The following is a 22,123-nucleotide window of genomic DNA, read 5'->3' on the forward strand; positions in this document are numbered from 1 at the left end:
TAATGCAAGTGGATTTATCTCTATTTTAACCAGCTACCAAGATAAAACCTGCTACAATCACAGCTAAACTTCTTATTAATCAAATCCAGTTGCATTTCAGCCCTTGGTTCAGTGTGAGTTTTTACTGGTTTAATAGCTTAGCCACCGTCCCCCCCACCTTTCAGACACTCTGACTTCTCATTTTACCAAATGACAAAGTATGATCATGCTGCAGCTCACACGCGTTGCCCTTATGCCTTTTTGTAGAAATGCTGTATTTTGGAATAGTATTGTATATGTTTATTTATATCTACTGTTTTTTATTTTTGTGGGAATGGCTTTCTGTTCTCGGTTGATGCGGCTTTCACTGTTTTGTATACAGTGCCCAGTTTAGCATTTGGCGCCATGGAGTTGTGCAAGGTTCTCTTCCAGCCAAACACTGTTTCCCTCTACACTCTGTTTTTTCCTATAGAAAATGTGAAATCCTTCACTGAAATCTTAGTTTGATACATTTTAGAGTTTTGTTTGATAGTTATGAAGTGGTGTGAGAAAAAGAATGAACACTGGTTCCTTTCTTGTTAGAATTTTAAGGTTGTTGCTTGCCTTTTTTTTTTCCATTTATTTTTTCCTCTACTTTTTTGGGAATCTTCATGTAACAGCAAGTGTACAGAGTTTTGTAATAAAAAAAATCTATTGATCTGATCCCCTCTCTTTGTTTGCAGAGTAATGAACATGCAGTCCAACATTTTTTATTTTGCAAATTGTCATTATTTTCCTAAAGAATAATTATCTGACTTAGAGATTGGATTAATAGTTGATGAAAAGCAACAGAATCCTGTTTTATTTGCAGAAAAATGTGGCTTGGGGTTTTGTTCGGTGGCTCTGAATCCTTTTCCCTTTTTGTTTTTCCTCCCATAGACGGCTCTCTGGTCTTTGTTGCTTTATCTTGTGTTTTTTATTTTTTATTATAATTTTTTTAATAATTATTATACAACAAATTAAGTCTAGAGGTGAAAATTAGGGCACAAACTAATTTCAAATTCGTTTTGTATTAATTAGGACGGTCACTTTAACGCTACTATTTTTAAAGTGCAATTAATGCAGTGCACATTTGTTCGACTATTTTTATTAAAATATAAATAAATATAAAAGAGGTTGAAAGTTAAACCTTTAACACAATACATGTTTATTTACAACGTCTATTCTTTACTCGGATATAATAAAAATAAGTTCACATATTTTTTTTTTATTTTTTAATCAGTACACGATTGTATTGATGTGCCAAATCTCAAATCGAGCACCAAAATCCCTCATGGGGTCAACAAACACGCCGGAGAGTTTTGTGCCATTTTTCCCTCAAACAAATCTATTTTTTTTTTTTTTTTTTGATCATACAGATAAAAGCAATACATCATTCGAATCTGTAAAGGGTCTACTTTTATTTGTGTACACTTATAACAAAACGCTGTGCTTTTGAAAAAGAAAGAAAGCAGACGCTCTCTGCTCATCTTTCTAAACAGACACACAAATAAAGCAACCCAAATCTCCGTGAATACTTACCCTCACAGACATATGTGTGTAGAAATCGAAAAAACAAATGTTCTCCGATTATTTAATCAGTATGAAAGTTAGTTTTCCTGGTATCAGATCATAACCCGCCTGTGTGAAACCATAGCAAAGGTTCTGTTTGGTGTCCTGATGACTGACGTAATTAAAAACACCACAATTTCTTTAAAACATTTACAACAACTTTATCTTCATGCTCTGTTGAGTTTGGTTTCACTAATAATAAACATACATTTGCATAAATGGCCATGCCTGTGCTGATTAAAGTATTATAAACTTGAAAAGTATTAATTTAAGGTACATTTAGCACAGATAAAATTGTGTGATTAAGTTAATCACAAATAAATGGGATTAACTGCTACTTTTTTACTTGTTTGTCAAAGCCCATATGTCTTTACTTTAACTTGCGTAAAAAGTACAGTCAGTAATTTAACTTTTACCAGAGTCTTTTAAAACATCTGTATCTGTACTTCTACTTAAGGATGTGTGCAAATAGTCTGCAGTAATTTGGTAAACAATAAAACATATAATGTCGATTTTTAATAATGTTGTTATTGACAACAGAGATGTGTTATCCACGCACTTATGCAATGCCCATTTTTATGTCATTCAACTTGTGTTGTGGCACATGACTTTTCCCATGGGCCCCCCTGACTGGTTCTTGGTCACCCCCTGTGCCCCTACAGGTTACGTGTAGATTTGTGTCAATATGTTTGTCAAGTTGGTACTACAACCTCAATATCATATTTAGACTATTCCACAGACAACAACAAAAAAAAGCCTGTATTTGGTACTTAGACCTTAAGTTTGACAACTTTGTTCAAATTCCTACTTCTTAACCCAAATGTTTCTTTTTTTTTATATTTTATTTTTATTTCATATAATGATAATAATGAGTGGTTGTATAAATAATAATAACCCTCTCCAGTACTCGCTTTTCCCCTCAACAGGTTCGATAACACATTTTGGAGATTTTAGACAGTGACTGATTCTTGGTCTGTATTTTGAGCTACAGTTGACAAGCGCGTGCCACGTCATTTCAAACTTTAATTTTGAAAGGGTCGTTTCCAGTTGTTTAAAAGCCCGGCGTTTCCCATATCCGCTCAGTGAGTCCTGTGGCTAGAGAGCGGCTCGGTGTTCACAGGGGCTGCAGACTTGCATCACAAATGGCTAAAAGTGACGGCAGCTCGTATTTCCGGAGGGCCAGTCTGTTCTGGATAGTAACTGTAACTCTGTCCATGTCCTACTACACAGTGAGTTGCATTTTATCACCGGAAATAGAAGCTAAAAGCCTCCGAAAGAAACTTTTCATTCATCTCTGTGCAGTTTCCTTTCTCCTGGGATTGCTTTCTATTTCTGTTTATTACAGTAGTAAGCAGTGTGATGGAACCTGCTGGCTCTGATAGTGTGATGCTGAAATGTTGTTGAAATTGGAAGTTTGTGGTGTTTGTGTGAAGTGTGTATTGTATTATGGACGTTGTCTGGAGTTAAGGTGAAGCATTTCATCACATTTGAGATAAAGAGTGAACGGGTGTGTGAAGGACAAAGTGCATCTGTCCAGGCTCATGGTCCTGCATTATTCACGTGTGTAAGGTATATAAAGTTACTCTACCAGTGCAAACACAATGCCTGAATTGCAGCTTTAGTCAAATAATAGGTAGCACAGTGGATGAATAGTTGTTTTGGTGTGTGTGTTGGGGTTGAGTGATGGGGCTTATAAAGTGCATCTCCCTCTTTCACTGGGAAAAAAAAAAAATCCTATCACCTGTTTAATACTTGTTTGTGTCTAAACAGACTCAAAATCTTCCCTCCAAACACTTGAACCCCTAAAGACTGAACATACCATAATTGTCAGCCATCTATTTAAGGTGGACTCCCTGAACTACAGAGACAAAACTAGAACATTGTTCTTTCTGCTGGATACCAAGACATATTGGACTATATGACATTAAACAGGCAGATACTGCTGCTCAGAAAACCCTCATTATGGGAGACAGAGACCCAATCTGTCTAAAATCCCACCATCAAACCTCAAATCAATAATAAACTAATAATGCGAATGGGAACAGTTCAGATAACCAATTGCATCAAATCAACCCACTTATAAACAAAAGACCATCCATCAACTTCCGTTTCAAATTGAGAAACACAAGATACTGTATCTCCCCCAACCCCCCCCCCCCCCCCCCCCGCCCACACATACACACACACACCACCAATGCAAAACAAACATTTAACACATCAAAATGGACTGCAATACAACAGCACAAGACAGCAGTTCTACCCAGATAGTACATATGTAGAAGAAAACGCTGGAATTCTTATAAAACGTTATTTCAGCTTCTTCCTTTAGGGGTCGCCACAGCGGACCATCCGCATTGTTTGATTTGGCACATGTTTTTTACGCTGGATGCCTTCCTAACGCAACCCTCCCCATTTATCCGGGCTTGGGACCGGCACTAAGGATTGTGCAACCTTAATGGCTGGGGTTGGTTCCCTGACCGGGGATCGATCCCGGGCCGCAGCGGTGAGAGCGCCGCATCCGAACCACTAGACCACCAGGGAACCTTATAAAGTGTTAAAAATGAAGGACTCCATATAACTGCTGAGTTTTATTTCAGAAAATACAACGATTAAATTTGTTGATACATGTTCTCTGGCTTTTCTGTCTTGTCACTGCAGTTACTCCCCACCAGCCAACTTCAATTCATTAAACTTCAGTCAGTTATTGATTATATTTTGGTCAACCGTACATTGAACTGTGGGAGAGTCCACAGCCTGTGGTAAACCTTCACAAATATTAAACCATTTTCTGTTTTGTTGAAATAATTATATTGCAAGTTCGCAAAATAGAAATTTTAATAATGTTTGATGCATCATTTACTATAACTTTTATATTTAGAGCTATTAATGTGTATTATGTGGCTTGCCTTATAAACTAAAATGGCCTAGCCTAAAGATATTGAAGCAGTAGTTTGTCATTATGTTTAATTTGCCCGAAATAGTGATAGCATGCAACATTTCAAGAAAACAGCCAAATGTAGCTTTAGATATAAACCAGCAGTAATGGCTGGCCATATTAGATGTATGGGTTAACATTTTAAGGTTGAGCAATGCATTATATCACAAGGTCTCATGGAGATAATAATAAGCAGAGATGGTGATAGTGCACACATCATTCACTTAAGTAGAAGTACAGATACTAATGTTTATAAAATACTCTGGTAAAAGTTAAAGTATTTACTATACTTTTTCACTCAAGGTAAAGTAAAGAAGTTTGGGTTCTGACATCTACTTCAGTAAAAAGTAGACATTACTACTACCTGTTTTAGTGTCCTGCTGGTAACTGGACCTCACATCATATTAATATATTAATACCAAATAGAACACAAGCAGAGAGAAGATGATTAGGAATGTCTCTGGTCTTAGTCATGTTTACATCACTGACTCACTCTGTCTCATCCATGTTAACCCCAAACTTCTTGTTGCCTTCTGCTTATTGTTAGTATTATAAACTACGTCTGTGGTGCGTGAGAGCTGGAAATAATACGTCTTAGGTGGTAGGTTGAAAAAGCAGCACAATGACAGGAAATAGGTTGATGGGCTGAAAAAATAAGGAAAGAAATATTGGTCATGTCACCAAACATATTAAAACTAAAGTAACGAGCCTGGTTTGAAAATGTAAGAAGTAGAAAATGCAGATATTAGTGTAAAAAACTTAACTTCCCACCTCTGATAATAAGGATTGGATTGAATAAAGAGTGGGACCTTTGCACACAAATGCAAGGAATTTTCTCTTTTCCCCCCAAGTATTTCAAGTTTGTAACGCTTCACTGGCTCCTTGCCGTGTTTCCTCTGAATACCAAACATGGTAAACAAGTGGTAGCACTTTCAGTCAACACTAAACCATTGCTTTTGTGTCTATATACTGTAGAATAGAATAGTCTTTATTTGCCACATATACATTACAGCACAGTTAAATTATTTTCTTTGCATATGCCAGCTTGTTCAGAAGCTGGGGTCAGAGCGCAGGGTCAGCCATGATACAGCACACTTGGAGCACAGAGGGCTAAGGGCCTTTCTCAAGGGCCCAAAAGCAGCAGCTTGGTGATTCCAGGGCTTAAGCCCCTGCCCTTCCAATTACTAGCCTTAACCTTAAACACTGAGCTATCACTCTCCTATGTGTAGCTCTTAAGTTTCGAATATACAGTGGTCCCCCGGTTATCGAACTTAATTCGTCCCTTAAAACCATTCGCAATCCGATATGTTCGAAAACCGCACCTAATTATCCCATAAGAAATAATGGAAAACCAATAAATCCGTTCCCGAACTCCACCAATACCCAATAATTAACCATTTTTTCCTGTTTTTAGCCGTATTAATACTGTCAGGAATCCCCCTGCCAGTGCCAAGGTATGACAGCCCCTTCAGTGGCTGTCATACCTTGGTGCTTCAGGGAATGCCCTGTTCCCCCACCCATATTGAGCTCATCGCAATCGGGCTTCCTCCGTAAAGCACTGTGGATATTATTTACGGACTGCCCTTTACCGGATTATCCCGATCTCTGCGGGTATTTTGTGTTGGCTCGGTAAAAGTATAAATTAACACCTTTACAAGAGTAAGAAACAAAATGATTACTGTACTTACCACTAAAATCACTAATATTGTTCACAAACAGAATTTGCGATAGATGCTTACTCAGCGATGGTTGAAGCGGAAGCAGTTTCTTCCCCTCGCGCTGGGTTGGGCAGCGTGGGTGGCGTTCGATAACTGGAACTTTGTTCGTTCCCCGGACCCAAATTTCTTTCGGAAAACCGTTGGCTAACCGGAATGTTCGATATCCGAGCCGTTCGATAACCAGGGGACCACTGTACTACAAATTATTGCTACTTACCTACACAACCCTAAATGGTTTAGATCCCATGTATCTATCCAGTCTTCTAAAACGCTATAATCCATCACACTCTTCCAGATCTCAAAACTCTGGACTTCTAGTAGTTTCTCGAATAGCAAAGTCCACTAAAGGTGGTAGAGTATTCTCACATTTAGCTCCTAAACTTTGGAATAGTCTTCCTGACAGTGTTCGGGGCTCAGATACACTCTCCCAGTTTTGGCACAGATTAAAGACGTATCTTTTTAGCGAGTCCTACACATGACACACATCACATATCATAACCTTGTGCTCCAGTACATCTGATTACATGCACATTATCAACTTGTGCTTGTTAATATTATGAACAGCAGCTACGCTAATTCCTCTCCACTGCTTCTCTTTCTCTACCCATCCTGAGGCATCCTGAGGTTGTGCCAGCTCCAGTCACCTCCCACCTCATAAAGATTGTGGACCTTCAAAGAAGTAGCCCGTACCAGCGTCATTTGGATCGCACTTTATGTAGAGTTTGGACATTGGACCTCTTCAAATGTTTAAAGGCTCTGGCATGAAGAAGCTGGTGTTGGATCTTTAAATGATCTCAAAAGTTGAGCTATTTTATCAGTTGCTCAGTAGCTCCTGGTTCCACAAAGTCAACTGACTGCATAAGACTGTAGAAAGGACATTACTCACGATCACACACTAAGGTGCTCATGGTGGGTCTCAGTGTTTTGTATTGTTTTACGATTTATAGTTACACTCTTGATGTCACCCAAATGAGGATGGTTTCCCTTTTGAGTCTGGTTCCTCTCAAGGTTTCTTCCTCATAACATCTACGGGAGCTTTTTTTTGCCACAGTCGCTGCTGCTCATCAGGGAATTTTTGTGAAGCTGCTTTGAGACAATGTCCATTGTGAAAAGCGCTATAGAAATAAACTTGAACTTAAACTCTTACACTGATTAGACATGCTACTTTTTTTTTAATTGCTCCTTTTGGAAAAGTTAATAATCCACCTTGTGTCCAGTCAGTACACCTGCAAATGTATTTCACATCCTAATCATTACTGGTGATGACGGCAAAAAAAAAAAAAAAAAAATCTGCCCAAATGAACTTCAGATGTACAGGCACAAATTCTATACTGTCATATATAGGCACAAATAATAGCAGTAGGATTTTGCCGTAGCATTGATTTTCACATCATTTGAATGTGAGAACACAGTTTAAACACAGACTGTCTATTAAATGTATGTATGTATGTATGTATGTATGTATGTATGCATAAGAGTATAAGAGAATCACATTTTGTGTTTTTCAGTGGGCCGTGTTCTGGCCACAGAAACTCCCTTATGACACACTGGGTCCACTTGGTGCTCTCACAAAGTACCTGGTCAAGGAATATCACAGTTTCATGTACAAGGGGTGAGTCTCTCTTCTGTATATGTGGTGTCCTTTATAAGACCCTCTGCCTGTGACAGCTCTGGTTTATGTGTTGGGTGTGTTTCAGATGGTGGCTTGCTTGGGCTGTCCATTTTTGTGAAGCTCTGGTGGCACTGAAAGTTTGCAGGTAAGCGGTGCATGAAAATATGATAGAAATGGGGAAAAAGCATTTTGGTTTCTGTGGATCATTAGCAAGCAATGAATAAAACACAATGAGGTTATGCAGTTATAGGAAAATAACTAAACTAACAGTGAGGTGGCATGAAAAACCACATGTACCAAAGTGTTATTTCCCTCTCTACCCCATGTTAACTGTTACTATACCGATGATAATGTATTAGAATGAGCATATGAGAATTTGAAGCTTTAATTTACCGGCAGAATTGTTTTAAGAGCTACTACTATAGAAAATTAAGCAACTTCTGGCAAATCTGATTTGCAAATTAAACAGTTCTGTGGTATAATGTGTCTTAACAGATATTAGTCTGATTTAGTGGGTTTTAAGAAGCATATGTATGTTTGACTCAATTAAAATGTGTATTTTTTTCTTCTTTACCTACATTTACCATAATAATTTTACAAAATTGTTATATGTAGTATAAATATAAATAGTGATTGTAGTGCCTGAAACCTGTGCACATACACCTGCGATCAGTATTATATACCACTGGCCATTTTAATAGGCACTCATGTACACCTGCTCATTCAGGTAGTTATCCACTTCAGCCTGTCATGTGGCACCAGCATGGTGCATAAAGTTAATCAGATGCTAATCAAGAGCAGAACAGACTACAGTAGATTCCACTCTGCTCAGCCAAAAAGAAAAACCAGAGGCTACAGTGTGTACAGTTTTACCAAAATTGGATAGCTGAAGATTTGAAAAAAGTCACAAATTTGCTGCTTTTTTTAAATTTTTGTTTTAGTGCCATTTTGTCTGAACTCTTGGGACTAGTATATCAAATCCCTGAAGATCAGCAGGTTTCTGAACTACTCAGATCTGCCCATCTGGCACATACAACCATGGCACATACCACTGAGGTCACATTTTTCTCTGATGTGTGGAATGAAGATTAGCTGAGGCTCTTGACTTGTATCTGCCTGATTTTTGCATTACAATGCTGCCACATGACTGGCTGATGTTCCTTTCTTCCTTTTTTAAATGGACAGGGAGGGTGTTTTGCTAATAATTAAAAAGAAATGTTTTTAACTATTGTATAGTAGGTAAAATATTATAATGCTATAAAAGAAAAGAAAAAAAGAAAAAAAATGATATATATATTTTAAAGAGAACAGTGTATGTATCCACACTGAATGGGAAATTCAAAAACTGGAGTAGTAATACTTTTTCATCGCTTCCCACACGGGGGCAGTAGACTGTCATAAAATCTTGTGCCGTTACATCACTTTATGCATCACTGTAACTTAACCATTGCTTACGCTGTCTGTCTTGATCTCTGCAGTGATAAAGGCATCGACAGTCCATCAACACGGCTCCTGTGGTTTGTTCAGACACTTTTGTTTGGCTTTGCATCTCTGGCTTTGCTCCTCAAATACAAGGCAGGCGGTCGCGCCAAACGGCACTGAGCAGCTGCAGGCAGGCGCTGCTCTGAAACAGAACCCTATTTTCCAATGGATTAATCAGGATTAGAGCGTTCTAATCAAAGCCAAATATAAGGCGCATAATTCAAAAACAGGATTATTCTGATAAACCTGATATGACCGTGAGATTTATGGGCAGTAACACCTCTTACAGCAACTTCATGAAGCCACCAACATTCCTTAGATGAATAAAGTTTTTTAGAAATAAAAGACTTTCATAATAACCACCATAAATCAGCTAGAATAGTTAGCTTTACTGTAGAGGTTTTAGATTTTAATTTTAAGATTGTAAGCTAAAAATTGTTGTTTCATACTTTGATCATGACTTGGAGTTCAAGCTCTCATTTGGTGGGAGTTTTATCATTTCAGTTCGGCAGTTAGCAATTTCACAGAGACATGATTCACAGACTATAAACTATGCCTTCACCCACACAAATTATTGGTGCTGTCACAGATTGGAGAGCAGGCCACCTGAATGGACAATGGACATGTCAAACATTGGGATAAATTTGGCAAACATGATTAGAAAGTTGTTTTAAAGTTGTACTAAACTAAAATTGTACTCAAATGGTTTTATCTGACAAGCTTGAACACAAACAAGATCAAAAGTCTTTATCCGATTTAATATAATTTAACTGAGGATCAACTCCTTCTTTATTTATGTTAATAATTAGATAAAGAATACATCGATCAATATTTAAGTATTATTTGTCGAGGGAGGTTGCAGCTCTTTTGATAAGAAACTTCTTCCTGTGATTACTCTGTAATGTTAGAGTTTTCTCTAAGAAGTCCAATATTAAACTGGCTGCAGCTGGTCATAAGTTTTCCCAAATGCCCTCAATTACACATAGGTTGTACTTGTGCCACCTTGGAAATGCATTCTTATTCCAGACATCATTCCAGATGACAGTTAGTTTAAACGCTACAGCAAACAAAAGATACCACACAAACTATCTGGTGCATTTTCCACAATTGATTTCCTGCTGAACCCGAGTCACGTAGTCCAGCTACATCACAACTAAACACAAGTCTGACATCCGCTATTAATCACAGCACTGGAGCTGGAGTGAAGCAACAGCTTACAGGTTTTACTGAAGCATGATTTTTAAAGCTTTCCTTACAATGAAGAAGAATTGAAATTGTTGAATTTGATGAAATGAAGAATGACTTATTTATGAATAAGAAAGCACATCATCTTAAGAAAGCTTTTTTGTGTAAAGCTGCTTTGAGACAATGTCTGTTGTGAAAAGCGCTATACAAATAAACTTGACTTGATTGATTTTTTTTGTTTTGTTTTTGTTTTGTTTTTTAATAAAGTCTTGGCATTCCAATATTTTATGACTTTTGTCATGATCTATAAACTTTCTCGAAATATGTTACACATAGCGATCCAAAGCCTGACATTTCCTTGTGCGATGAAAGCACAAGGTTTTAGACATCTTTAGGCTGACTGATTGTTCTCATCCTTCAAAGTGGTTTCAAACCCAGAATCCATTATTGGCAAAAATTCAGCCACAGCACCATGCCATGGGATTTTCCAGACCTCCAGGTCACAGGTGACTGACAAATCTGGGCTTGAACATCATTCTTAGGGAAGTGGTCATTCAGTGAGTAAAATGTAGGATTTTTGATCAGAAGGTTCAGGATACCAGTTAAAATCCCAGCACCACCAAGCTGCTACTGCTGGGCTCTTGAACCAGGCCCTCACCCCTAAACTGCGCAGTTTGATAAATGCGATTGTAAGTATTTCTGGGTGATGCTGTCTTTTTAATTGCTGTTAATGTACATTTATAAGGTTCAAAATAAGATGTGCATACAAACTGGTCTCCTGTTTTAGAATTTATTTAGGGGAAATATGTAAATCTATTAATTCATAACAGAAACAACTACTACTTCTTTCGAGTCACCACAGCGGATCATCCGTCTCCATACCCCCTGTCCTCTACATCTGCCTCTTTCAACTCAACTACCTGCATGTTTTCCCTCAACTAAAATGTATAATCAGACTTAAGAAATTGAAAGCATTTGGCAGCTGTTTTTACTTTCTTTGCAGAATTAAAGTGGAGAGCTTCAGCTTTGATTTATTAAACATTAAAAGACCTTAAAACCCACACTGACTGCATTTGATTCATCACTAAGCTTAACCTTGTTCTTTTTTCTGCAAGATTGAGAACGTTAATTCCTCTGTGCTTCAGCCATGCTACAACCACCTTCTTGAACAATAACAAAAGAAGCTTTTGTTGCACATATTTCTAAGCAACATTAAGACTTATTTTTGACGTCAGTTGGTATTTCACAAGAGAAAATCAAATGACCTTTTGTAGAATCGCACAAATGCATGCATATTTTGTGCACTTTCTTATCCAGCACAGCTAAGCCCAGCACATTTGTATTGCAGAGCAGGACCAAGATAATAGCTCTATTACTACAAATCTTCAGTTTTGAGAAGACTGCAGTGGCCAGTCTGTCCATCTATTTCAGGGCATGTCATATCCTGCATTTGGTTGTGGGTCTATGGGACAGAATGACCTTAGCTAATGGACTTAAAAGATTAGGTTGCACTAATCACCCCTCACTCCAAGCACTCTCTCCAGTCTTTACTCAAGAGAATGACGTCCACGCTGCACCAATTTGGTTCCACAATCCATCTCAACACACATCTCCCTCTGCAGCGGATCTTAACATGGATAATAATATTTATGTGATGTGGCTGAGAGCTAATGTTCACACACCAAGATAGGAGCCATCCTGTGTTTAGCATTTTGAAGGATGGTTGGAAGAGTGAATGACAGCTGATGCTGGTTGGCGGCGTGTCATTCACTCTGCATATCACACAGTATTAAAAGGTCATTATGGAGTGAGTTGCAGTCATGAGACTTATACACAGACGGCTAGAAGTAGTAATATATTCCCTCTCTCTATCTAAGTGTTTATCTAAGATAGACATCTAAGTGTCTACATTATCGGGAACATTTATACACATGCACATTTATGTAGTTACTACAGCTGAATCCAGTAATCATATTCTTCTAATCTCTCATCAAGCAGGGTATTTCAGCCTGCACACCCTTCACACAGTCTTTTTTTTCTTTTCACCAGTCTGTCTATGATCTGAAAACTGTTGTGTTTGAATTTCCCAGGAAATCATTCTTCATTCTGATGTTTAAACTCTTATGAGTCCTTATATAACAATAAGTGGGTATTGATTGATTGATAAACACCACACAAATACAAGAACACAGAGTTAACACACATATAATCTTTGTACATCTACATTTTCTATACATTTGCAGAATAGTAAAGTATTTGCCCCTTATTCATTATACATAAAGCAAAATTAATAAATGCCACTTCTAATCTTTTTGATTAATCCAGTTCAGCTCTGAAACTATATCCACACACTCAGAGGATTTCTCGACACTGGTGCCACAGCCTATTGGTGGTGCTTCTCTATCTGCGTAACTTAACTAGAAAAAAAGAGACGGGCACCACGTGTGCCATACGTCATGCTATTTCACCTGCCACCTCTCTGCATCACCTGTATAGATCTGCTACCAGAGTCCCTTTTACTCCATTAACTAAAGCATTGTTCTTAACGTCTCTAAGTTTGAACAGAGCAAGTCTGTCTACACGCCTATAAATAACCTTGCCATCTTCATCCTGAGAGTTCTGGCTGAAATTAGCTTACACAAACATAACTAGAAATATTGCTGCAAAAAAAAAAAATTGCTTTACATTAACATTGACCTCATGAATATGTATGTATCTGATGTTTATCCTGTGTGTGTTTATGTATTCCTTTGTTGTGTCTGTTCGTGCCATGTTTGTGTTTTGTCTATAGATAAATAGATCACTTTAATCATCCCAGAGAGAAATTTAAGTAAGAACTAGTGATTGAGTTTGCAAAAGCTAGTCATGATGTGTGCACACGTTCACACGAAAACACAGATGGTCAGTACAGCAGTCATTAGGATAAGTTCACTGATCCAGCCAGTGCAGTGTGGGGTAGAGACCAGACAATGTCCTGTGTAGATGGCAGTTCTGACTCTTATCCTTCAGCTCCACAACACACTCCACCTGTTCAAACACACACAGCACAGACTTGGCCTACAGAAAAAAAAACCTTTCTGGTTAAGCAGCCCTGTGTTAATAGGATGTGATTGTACTGTTTACTGACTGCTTAAGCATGTACAAACAGCATGGGTGACGTCTTTAAGCCTCTATTATGCAATGCATGGAAATAAGGCAGGGATAGACTGTTGACACAGGAAACGATTTCTCACCTGTACTTTGAAGAGATCTACCCTATCACTGTACCTCCGGTGGCAAATATCCAACAGCCTGAAGAAACATGTGCAAATGTCAGTGACACATGAAACAAATAGCTAGTCCCTATGAAACAGAACTAGTCAATAACCTTTTTATATTCAGTGCAGCATTTGTGTTGGATTTTCTTATTCTTTCACTGATAAAGCAGTAACATATTTAGCCATAATTCATTCATCTTTATCTGTGTTTGACTTAAAATTGTCCTACTTCATACATTACCGGTTACCATAAACTTGGAAGCACACAATTGCACAGGATTTGTTTTTCTACACTCTAGCATACGAAATAATTTCCCTTTGCTGTAACTAATCTGTTCAATCACCATCTTGTCATCATCTTGTAATAATAATTAATTGCTGATGATAAATGTTTATAAATGTCAGTTTCACTGACCTGACATCTTCCCGAGCCAGTATATTCAGCAATTTAGCCATGTCTCCTGGCCCATCTTCCAGCTGAGCAGTGAAGCGGCTCACACGGTTGTCTAGCACCAGAGCTCTGTCTATACAATCCCTCACCATGTCCAGCTCCATGTTAGCACAGGCAACTACCACTGCCACTCTGTAACGACACAAACACACACACACACACACACACACACACACACACACACACACACACACACACACACACACACACACACACACACACACACAGAGTAGTCAATAGCTAAAACAATTGTTCTGATACTACTTGTCAACTTTCATTTTAAATGTTTCGAAAAGTTCTCATATTTTACATATAGTTTTAAAGGCGTTGCTATTAAAATGATGCTGATATCAATAAGTATATTTAGTCTTTATCCAGAATAATGAAATTTCACTGTATTACCCCATTTAGAATTTTTTACATTATTTCTTATACTTCTAGTGTAGTGTAACAACACTGTAATGTCATCTACAGTGTCAACTCCATTTGGATTACTCCCACTGACTGGCCCTTAAATTCAGTTCAATTCAAATTTATTTGTATTGCGCTTTAAACAATGTACATTGTCCCAAAGAAGTTTTTCCAGGGATTAATTGATTATAAAACTTATACCTAATCAGCAAGCTAGTGGCAAGGACAGTGGCAAGGACAGTGGCAAGAACATAGCTCCTGAGAGGGTATGTGGAAAAAAACTTTGAGAAGATCCAGACTCACAAGGGAAACATTCTCATCTGGGTGGCACCTAATGTCCATTCATTATGGTTTTCACATTGTTGAGGTGTGCTGTTCAGTGAACTGTTCACTGATGGGTGCTTAAATGCAGAACTGTTAATGCCTATTGTAGTCCTAATCCATTCTAGCTGCATTCAGACTGTAATCCATCCTCATAGTTCTTAAGTTGCTCAGTAACTTCATGGATCTTATGCTGTTTATGTAAAAATGATTTTAGTGCAGCTTACCTTTTACCCTTTAGCTCTGGAAGTTGACCAGCCAAAATGGCTGCCAGTCCCATGGCTCCCTCAGTATTTACAATGGTGTGCTCATATTCCTGAATCCTCAGCATGGCCACCAAATTGTCTTTCTCTCTATGGTTAGAACAATCAATCATGATCAATTAAAAAAAATAAAAAATAAAAAATAAAATAAATGTTTATATATATATATATATATATATAAAGTATATGTTGTATTGAAACTGTGCTCCAAGATCATATTATGTTGATCTTATCTGAATTAACAAATCACCATGAATGCTATCAAGGTAAATTATAAAAAAAAAAAAAAAAAACTATTAAAGACGTTTAGATTTCTAACAGAATGCCCTCTAATTTTTTCTTGGTCTGCCGAAAGCTTTTTCGTGTAGCACTTATGTGTTTCTGCCTTGTTTATTCATTCTTTGTAGCTGTACAAATATTAAAACAAATGTTTCCATTATGGTTTTAATCCAACTGGGAATGCTGGGCCTCACAGACCATCCTGTAGCAAAGTTGTGTGTTAATGTTTTGGTTGAACAAATTGAACAAAATATATACACATCCACTTGTTGTTATTGCTGATTGATGCCAATCATCTGTAAAATGCCAGCGTGGTCTTGGCACAACTGATTTGTATTTAGTGATCCCAACAAATCTCCATATAATATAAAACCCACAGAGAGCTGAAAGCAGCAAATGCTTAAAGCTTAAGTTTTCACTTATGGATTGCTTTACCCCCAAGTCAATTATGAAATGAGTTATACTGATATACTAATTATGATATGAGTTTGTATCCAGCTTGATAAGTGAATCCCATTGTGTCACATTTATTTTTTATGTTAAAACCAAGTTTACTTAGAGGTGAATCTCAGAATACCTTAATTGGAATACAATGTTTTTAATAACTCAGAATCAGGTGCAATAAAAAAGACATTATACCTGACAGAGATCATTTTATCCACCATTTTCTTGGCCATTAGCAAAGTGTGTGCTCCTAAAGAGTGCTGTGTGAAATCTGTGAAACAAAGCAAGAGCTCAGGTCAAAGCCATGTCTAAAGGTGGAATCTCATCATAATTAGATAAGGGAGAAAAGAGAAAGAAAAAAAGATTGAAAGTAAAATATGATTCGCTGGCAAGTGAGAAGCAGAAGGCAGGAGAAAACTCATATACCTCTATATAGCTTGTTATTTGTGTTGTGCGAGAAATCACTGGCAAAAGAATCTGTTCTGAGGGACTGTAGTAGAAGTGGAAACTCTTCTGTCTCTACACCCTGTCAGAGGGGGAAAAAAACAATATCTTGAATAAGTGATAATTCATCAGTGATAATGGCCTGTATATTTTTTTCTGGGCTTTTTTTCCATTTGATTCATGATTTGTTATCGTTCAATAGCTATAACTATAATTATTAAAAATATACTCTACCAGATGTACCAATTTGTTTCCTCTTTAAACTAATTCGGGCATAAACCATCTGTCATCTCTGAATCCTTGACAACATCTAAGAATAAGCTTTAAATGATAAACTTGACTGCATTTTTATAGTGATTAAGAACAATGTTCAGAAATACTATAACTGAGATGTGAGGGTTTAGGTGTTTGATGGCAGCTGCAGTCCCAACCAGCACTCCACTCTGTCCCCCAGCAGGCACAATGACTGCGTCCAGCTTGGGCACTTGCTCATAGAGCTCTATGCCTACTGTACCCAAACCTGCCAGGTACACTATACTATCATTCCTGCAAGGTGGAGAGGGAGACAGATGGGTAGGTGGTTGAATCAATGCTTGAATGAACACACACACAAAAAAAACTAATCCAAACTACTGAGGAAAGAATAATAATACACACTTAATGTATAATGTAACACACTTAATGTGTATAATGTATTCTTGATTAAAATGTGTGGTACTGAATTGAAAAAACGCTCACTCTTCTAGGCAAAGGTAGCCATTCTCCTTGGCCAGATGGCGAGCATGGTTTTGTGAATCCCGTGCCGTGCTGCCATAGGAGATTACCATGGCCCCATAGTCCCGGTACATGCGCAGCCGTGGAGGAGAAATGTAGGCAGGCATTATTGCAAAGACTGGGATGTTCAGCCCCACTGCATGGTGAGCCACTGCCATGGAGAAATTACAGTCTGTGGCCACAATGACACCTTTCTTCTGCTGGTCCTGCAAAAATGGGCAAATATATATATATTTTTTATATTGAACAAATTTGCATAAAGAATTGTGTGGCAGTTTTGTTTAAACTTAGCGTAATTTAAAGGTTCTTAATTTTTTTTTATTTACTTTAGGGATATTCTTGGAGTAAAGGAAGGGGACAAAATCATTTGAACAATGATGACATTTACAAACTAATTGTTGACCCTTCAGGTCCTGGGGTGGGGAGATGGAGGTGCATTGGGTAAAGCTATTAAATTGGTATAAAGAATGCAACTCGTTACATGACAGGTGTAATGATTATTATTTTTTTATTATTATTTATTTATTTTTTATAGGAATTGAAACCTCATCTGGTTCAGGGTTGAAGTGGATCCAGTGAATATTCCACAACATATGGGGCCATTTAAATGTAGCCAATCTATATAGCAATATGTTTATAGACAGATGAAGAAAAATGGAGAATTCAAAGGAAAACTACATGGAATCCATTCTTGAGCTGGGAGCTTTTTCCTTTAAAGTAAACTTATGTAAGGCTTTAAATATTGTCCTTCATAAGTTCCCACTTACTTTTCTCACCTAATTAATTTAAACTGATTTACTCAAAATCATTTTATTGAATTAATGCAAATTTTACCTGTTTTAGGGAAGACAGCAGATACAAAACTCCTCTCTCCTTTACTGAACCTGTGTAGTGGAGGTACTCTTTCTTCAGATAAATCTCCATTCCGTAGAGTTTGGATAATCTAGAGTACTAAAAAGCAAAACAGATAACTTGTTTGTTCTGCATCAGAGTTGGATAATAGTTTGTTTATTCAAGACCTCTGAATGTTTTTCATTCTTCCTGAAACTAAGCATGAAGGCAGCAAGTATTTACAGTATGAAAACCAGCAGGACACAACCCCAATCCCAAACAAACCTTCTCACCTCCTCCAAAAAGTTTTAAATGTTTCTAAACTGAAAATATTTTTTTAAAAAACAAACAGGCCATTTATCTTTATATTAGCTGTTTAGACAAAAAATTGAGTCGGGCCAGAATATTGTTTAGAGGTTAAAGAATATCTTGTCAAAATGTTTATGCATGTTGCTCATGCGGGTGGCCATTTTTCAAGTCCTGCTAGCAACTGAGATTGGTTGACATACTGTGCAGGGGGTCTTCTGAATTCCTGACTGTTGGATATTTAATGCTGCTGCACTAATGTCCTCAAAGACAAGGCACTCAGCAAGAGGTGGCTTGAGTGAAGGCATGTAGTCCTTGTTGATTTTGATGGCGGGTTTAGGAGGTGCCTTCAGTTTTATCTCAGGCACTTCCATCACTTTGGTTATAAAGGGTCTCACGTCTCCATTCAAGTACTCTTCAGCACCAAAGTCTCGGAGACGCTCTGGGCAGATGAGGGTGGACCGATGGGAAAGAACTCCATTGCTGATGATGATGTCTTTTTGGCATCTGCCTTCATGGAAGGAGCATGACTTTATGCTGCTGCTCAAAGGCTGATCATTATTGCTGAAGAAAGGCAGAAATCTTTGTTAAAGAAAAAAGTACCTCATTCATTTTCCATATCATATTTTTGTTTATAAATAAAGAGAATGTAATACATTTGGATGGAAATATAGTGATTTCTTTCTTAACTAAATCAGGAGTGACTAACGATCTATGGAACTGCTGCCAAGAAACATATGTTTAGAGAAAAAGATCAAAAAAGACAATTAAAAGAAGTGATAATGCTAAGGATGTACTCAACCTATTTTTCTTCAAATTCTATTTTCAGTGTGATACTAGAGATTGTGTGTGTGTGTGTGTGTGTGTGTGTGTGTGTGTGTGTGTGTGTGTGTGTGTGTGTGTGTGTGTGAGCTGATAACATATACTGATCTGACAATGATATTCTTGTTGTTTTCGAGTCAACTTTAAAGCACCGGCATAAAGACAATGTCTGTCTTTCAGTGTCATAATCATAATCAATGTCATTTGAAAGGTATTACACATTCTTAATTTTTTTTTTAACATTCATATGAAGACATGATCATGATAAATAATGAATTATTGAGTGTTGTTCTGCTGTTACCACCCCAAAAACTTCAGACCAAACAGATTCAATTTCTGTGGTTTAACAGATAACATTACACACTCAAGATAAATGAGAGAATTAGATCATCTGATTGAGCATGTCACTTCAATATTGTTCTTAATACAGATAATGTTGGACACTACAGTATGTAATGCAGATTCATTTTCTACACTTTTTCATCCTACAGATGAAAACAGTAACTGATAATCAGAGATGGGATGTAATGAAGTACAAATACTTTGTTACTGTTCTTAAGTAGATTTTTCTGCTATCAGTACTTCACTGTTTATTTTTCAAACAACCTTATGCTTTAATTTTTACACAAATATCTGTACCTTCTACTTCTTACATTTTTAAAACAGGCTCGTTGCTTAAGTTTTAATATATTTGTTGAGATTAATATTTCTTCTGATTGCGTGCCATTTTCAGCCCATTAACTAGTTCTTGTAATTGCATGGCTTTTCAATCTACCACTGGTGTATGAATTCCTGGCTCTTCCAAACCACAGATGTAGGTTAGTATAGGAGGCAAAAAATGAGCAGGCAGAAGGCAACAGGAAGTCTGGGGTTAACTTGGATGAGACAGAGGGAGTCAGTGATGTAAACATGACTGAGACCAGAGACATTCCCGATCACCTGATCATCATCATCATCTTCACTCTGCTTGTGTTCTATATGGTGGTTGTTCAGCCTGGATACATTCATTAGGTAACACAATTTTTAATTATTTTGTGTTAATGTAATTAATATGTTGTGAGGTCCAGTTACCAGGGTGACACTAAAACAGGTAGTAGTAATGTCTACTTTTTACATAAGTACATGTACTTCTTTACTTTAGTGTAGTCAGTACTTCAATTTTTACCAAAATCTTATTAAAACATGAGTATCTGTACTTCTTTTTAAGTAAAAGCTGTGTGTACTGTTGCCATCTCTGCAGATAATCTACTAAATGCTGGATTACCAAAAACATACAAAAAAGTGAGGATCTAAGGGTTACATTATGCAGAGCAGTAGATTACATTGTGCTGCACATTAAATATGAAAATAAGGAGGAGGCTTCTATGTTTTTAAATGTTAGGGAAGTGTAGGAAGACAAAAACACTACATTGGCAAGAAAACCATATGAGAAGACAATCAAGAAGATTTTGCCTTTGGGATAGTAATTGTTGTCAAGTCCTGACCCTCAGTGTTGGATTGGCATTAGATGAATTTAAGTGTATTATATGTTTTGGATTATATTGAACCTCTATGTAATATACACATAGTATATATGGAAGAGGTAATGCCTGCTATGTGTATAACGAGCCCAGGATGTTTTTAATTGGAAAAGTCAATATGAGCACAGGCAGGGAAATCTAGAACTGAGTAAGAACTACAGAGTCTAGTAATGAATTAATATATTGAGAGGAACCTTTCACGTTTGAGGTTCCTTGAGGTTAGAGACTCTCACACAATACACACAATGTTAGAATCTCTAACCTTGAGGTCAGAGACTCTCTAGGAATTTAAGAATGAAATTTCCCACCTGTGCCAGAAGGGGTCGTAGTCCTCAATGTCACGGAATCCCTTCCGTGCTGGTGAGTTCTCCGCCACATAGTTTGTGAAGAAATACTGGGCAGCGAAATTCATTCTGAATTTTGAGTTATTGAGTTATTGAGACAATAGCTTTTATATGGTTTAATCTGTGTGTTGAAAGTACAGATGCAGTAACAGCGTGCTGTTCTACTCACTCTGTTGTACTGCATGGCTCTAATGTGCTCACCGAGACTATTTAAGAGGGATTACCTATAGACAAATACCTGCCACTTCCTGGGCTCTGGGTCTCTGCTGGCCAAGCCTTGGACTCTATTCCTGTCTCAGACCCAGTTTAAACTGAGCCATGACGTGGGATGATCAGATAACTGGATAGATAGAGATTTAACGCTTAAGAATCAATGTTCTCAGGTCTCTCTGTGATGATGAAAGAGACAATTCCACTTTCCTCTACGATATTGTCTGTCTGTAGTTAACATCTGCAGCAGTGTGTATGTTCTCAGACAGTCCAGGCTTAGACAGGGAATAAGTTCAGCCATTTCATAGTGGAACAAAATAAATTTTGTGGAACAAAATAGTAAACTGTATCAGGAACATTAATACAATGGTGTCCTTAAATTAAATCTAATTGTCAAACAATTTTTTCAGTCTACATTTAAATATTCCCAATTTATTTCACACACAACAAGAAAATATGGTATTTATTCAAACAATAGAAATCACAATCAGTCCTCACCAAGGGATTGCTTATAAGCATGTTTTGTATTGGAATTTTCTTTATTTACACAAATGAGGCTTAATCTAATTAAATATGCATACAATTGCATTTCTAATAAACCAACTAAACAAAAACAAATAGAATCTTTGTTTTTGTTCAATCAGGCAAAGATTCGTATTAAAAAATATTTTTTATACCAGTATGAAATGAATCACTAATCCAACATTAAAAGTGATTTGAAATTTCTGTGTAATAGTTAAACTTCTGAACAAGGATAGGAATAAACAATAAAACAGGTCGTTTCTGATGAGCAAAGAATAAAAGCTAACCAGTTTAAGGAGCTATCTGATTTGATATATTTCGGAAAATAAATTAATGGAATAAATCAGAATAATGACTTGTAAACACAACAAATATTGCTTTTCTTTATCAATGAGTTAGTAGTAGTTAGTTCCACGTGCATAG

The 22,123-nt window shown here is 37.2% G+C and overlaps 2 protein-coding genes across 2 annotated transcripts; one reads left to right on the forward strand and one right to left on the reverse strand.

The window, feature by feature from the left end:
- The first annotated feature begins 2,636 nt into the window (after positions 1 to 2,636).
- On the forward strand, positions 2,637 to 10,784 carry tmem254 (transmembrane protein 254). The gene is made up of 4 exons (XM_083538472.1): positions 2,637 to 2,798; positions 7,731 to 7,834; positions 7,920 to 7,979; positions 9,313 to 10,784. Exons 1-4 carry the CDS (start codon positions 2,712 to 2,714, stop codon positions 9,434 to 9,436), a joined length of 375 nt encoding a protein of 124 aa, XP_083394598.1. The 5' UTR covers positions 2,637 to 2,711; the 3' UTR covers positions 9,437 to 10,784.
- Positions 10,785 to 12,690: 1,906 nt separating this feature from the next.
- LOC310724405 (L-threonine ammonia-lyase) lies at positions 12,691 to 21,206 on the reverse strand. Its single transcript, XM_083538403.1, has 11 exons — positions 20,933 to 21,206; positions 18,486 to 18,846; positions 17,980 to 18,096; positions 17,110 to 17,351; positions 16,752 to 16,917; positions 16,354 to 16,453; positions 16,123 to 16,198; positions 15,169 to 15,294; positions 14,174 to 14,341; positions 13,735 to 13,792; positions 12,691 to 13,528 (listed from the first exon to the last, which is right to left on the reverse strand). The coding sequence occupies exons 1-11, from the start codon at positions 21,034 to 21,036 to the stop codon at positions 13,430 to 13,432; spliced, it is 1,617 nt and encodes a 538-aa protein (XP_083394529.1). The 5' UTR covers positions 21,037 to 21,206; the 3' UTR covers positions 12,691 to 13,429.
- Between the last annotated feature and the right edge of the window lie 917 nt (positions 21,207 to 22,123).

Source organism: Silurus aristotelis, assembly GCF_946808225.1.
Source record: "Silurus aristotelis genome assembly, chromosome: 4".
Taxonomy (NCBI): Eukaryota; Metazoa; Chordata; class Actinopteri; order Siluriformes; family Siluridae; genus Silurus; species Silurus aristotelis.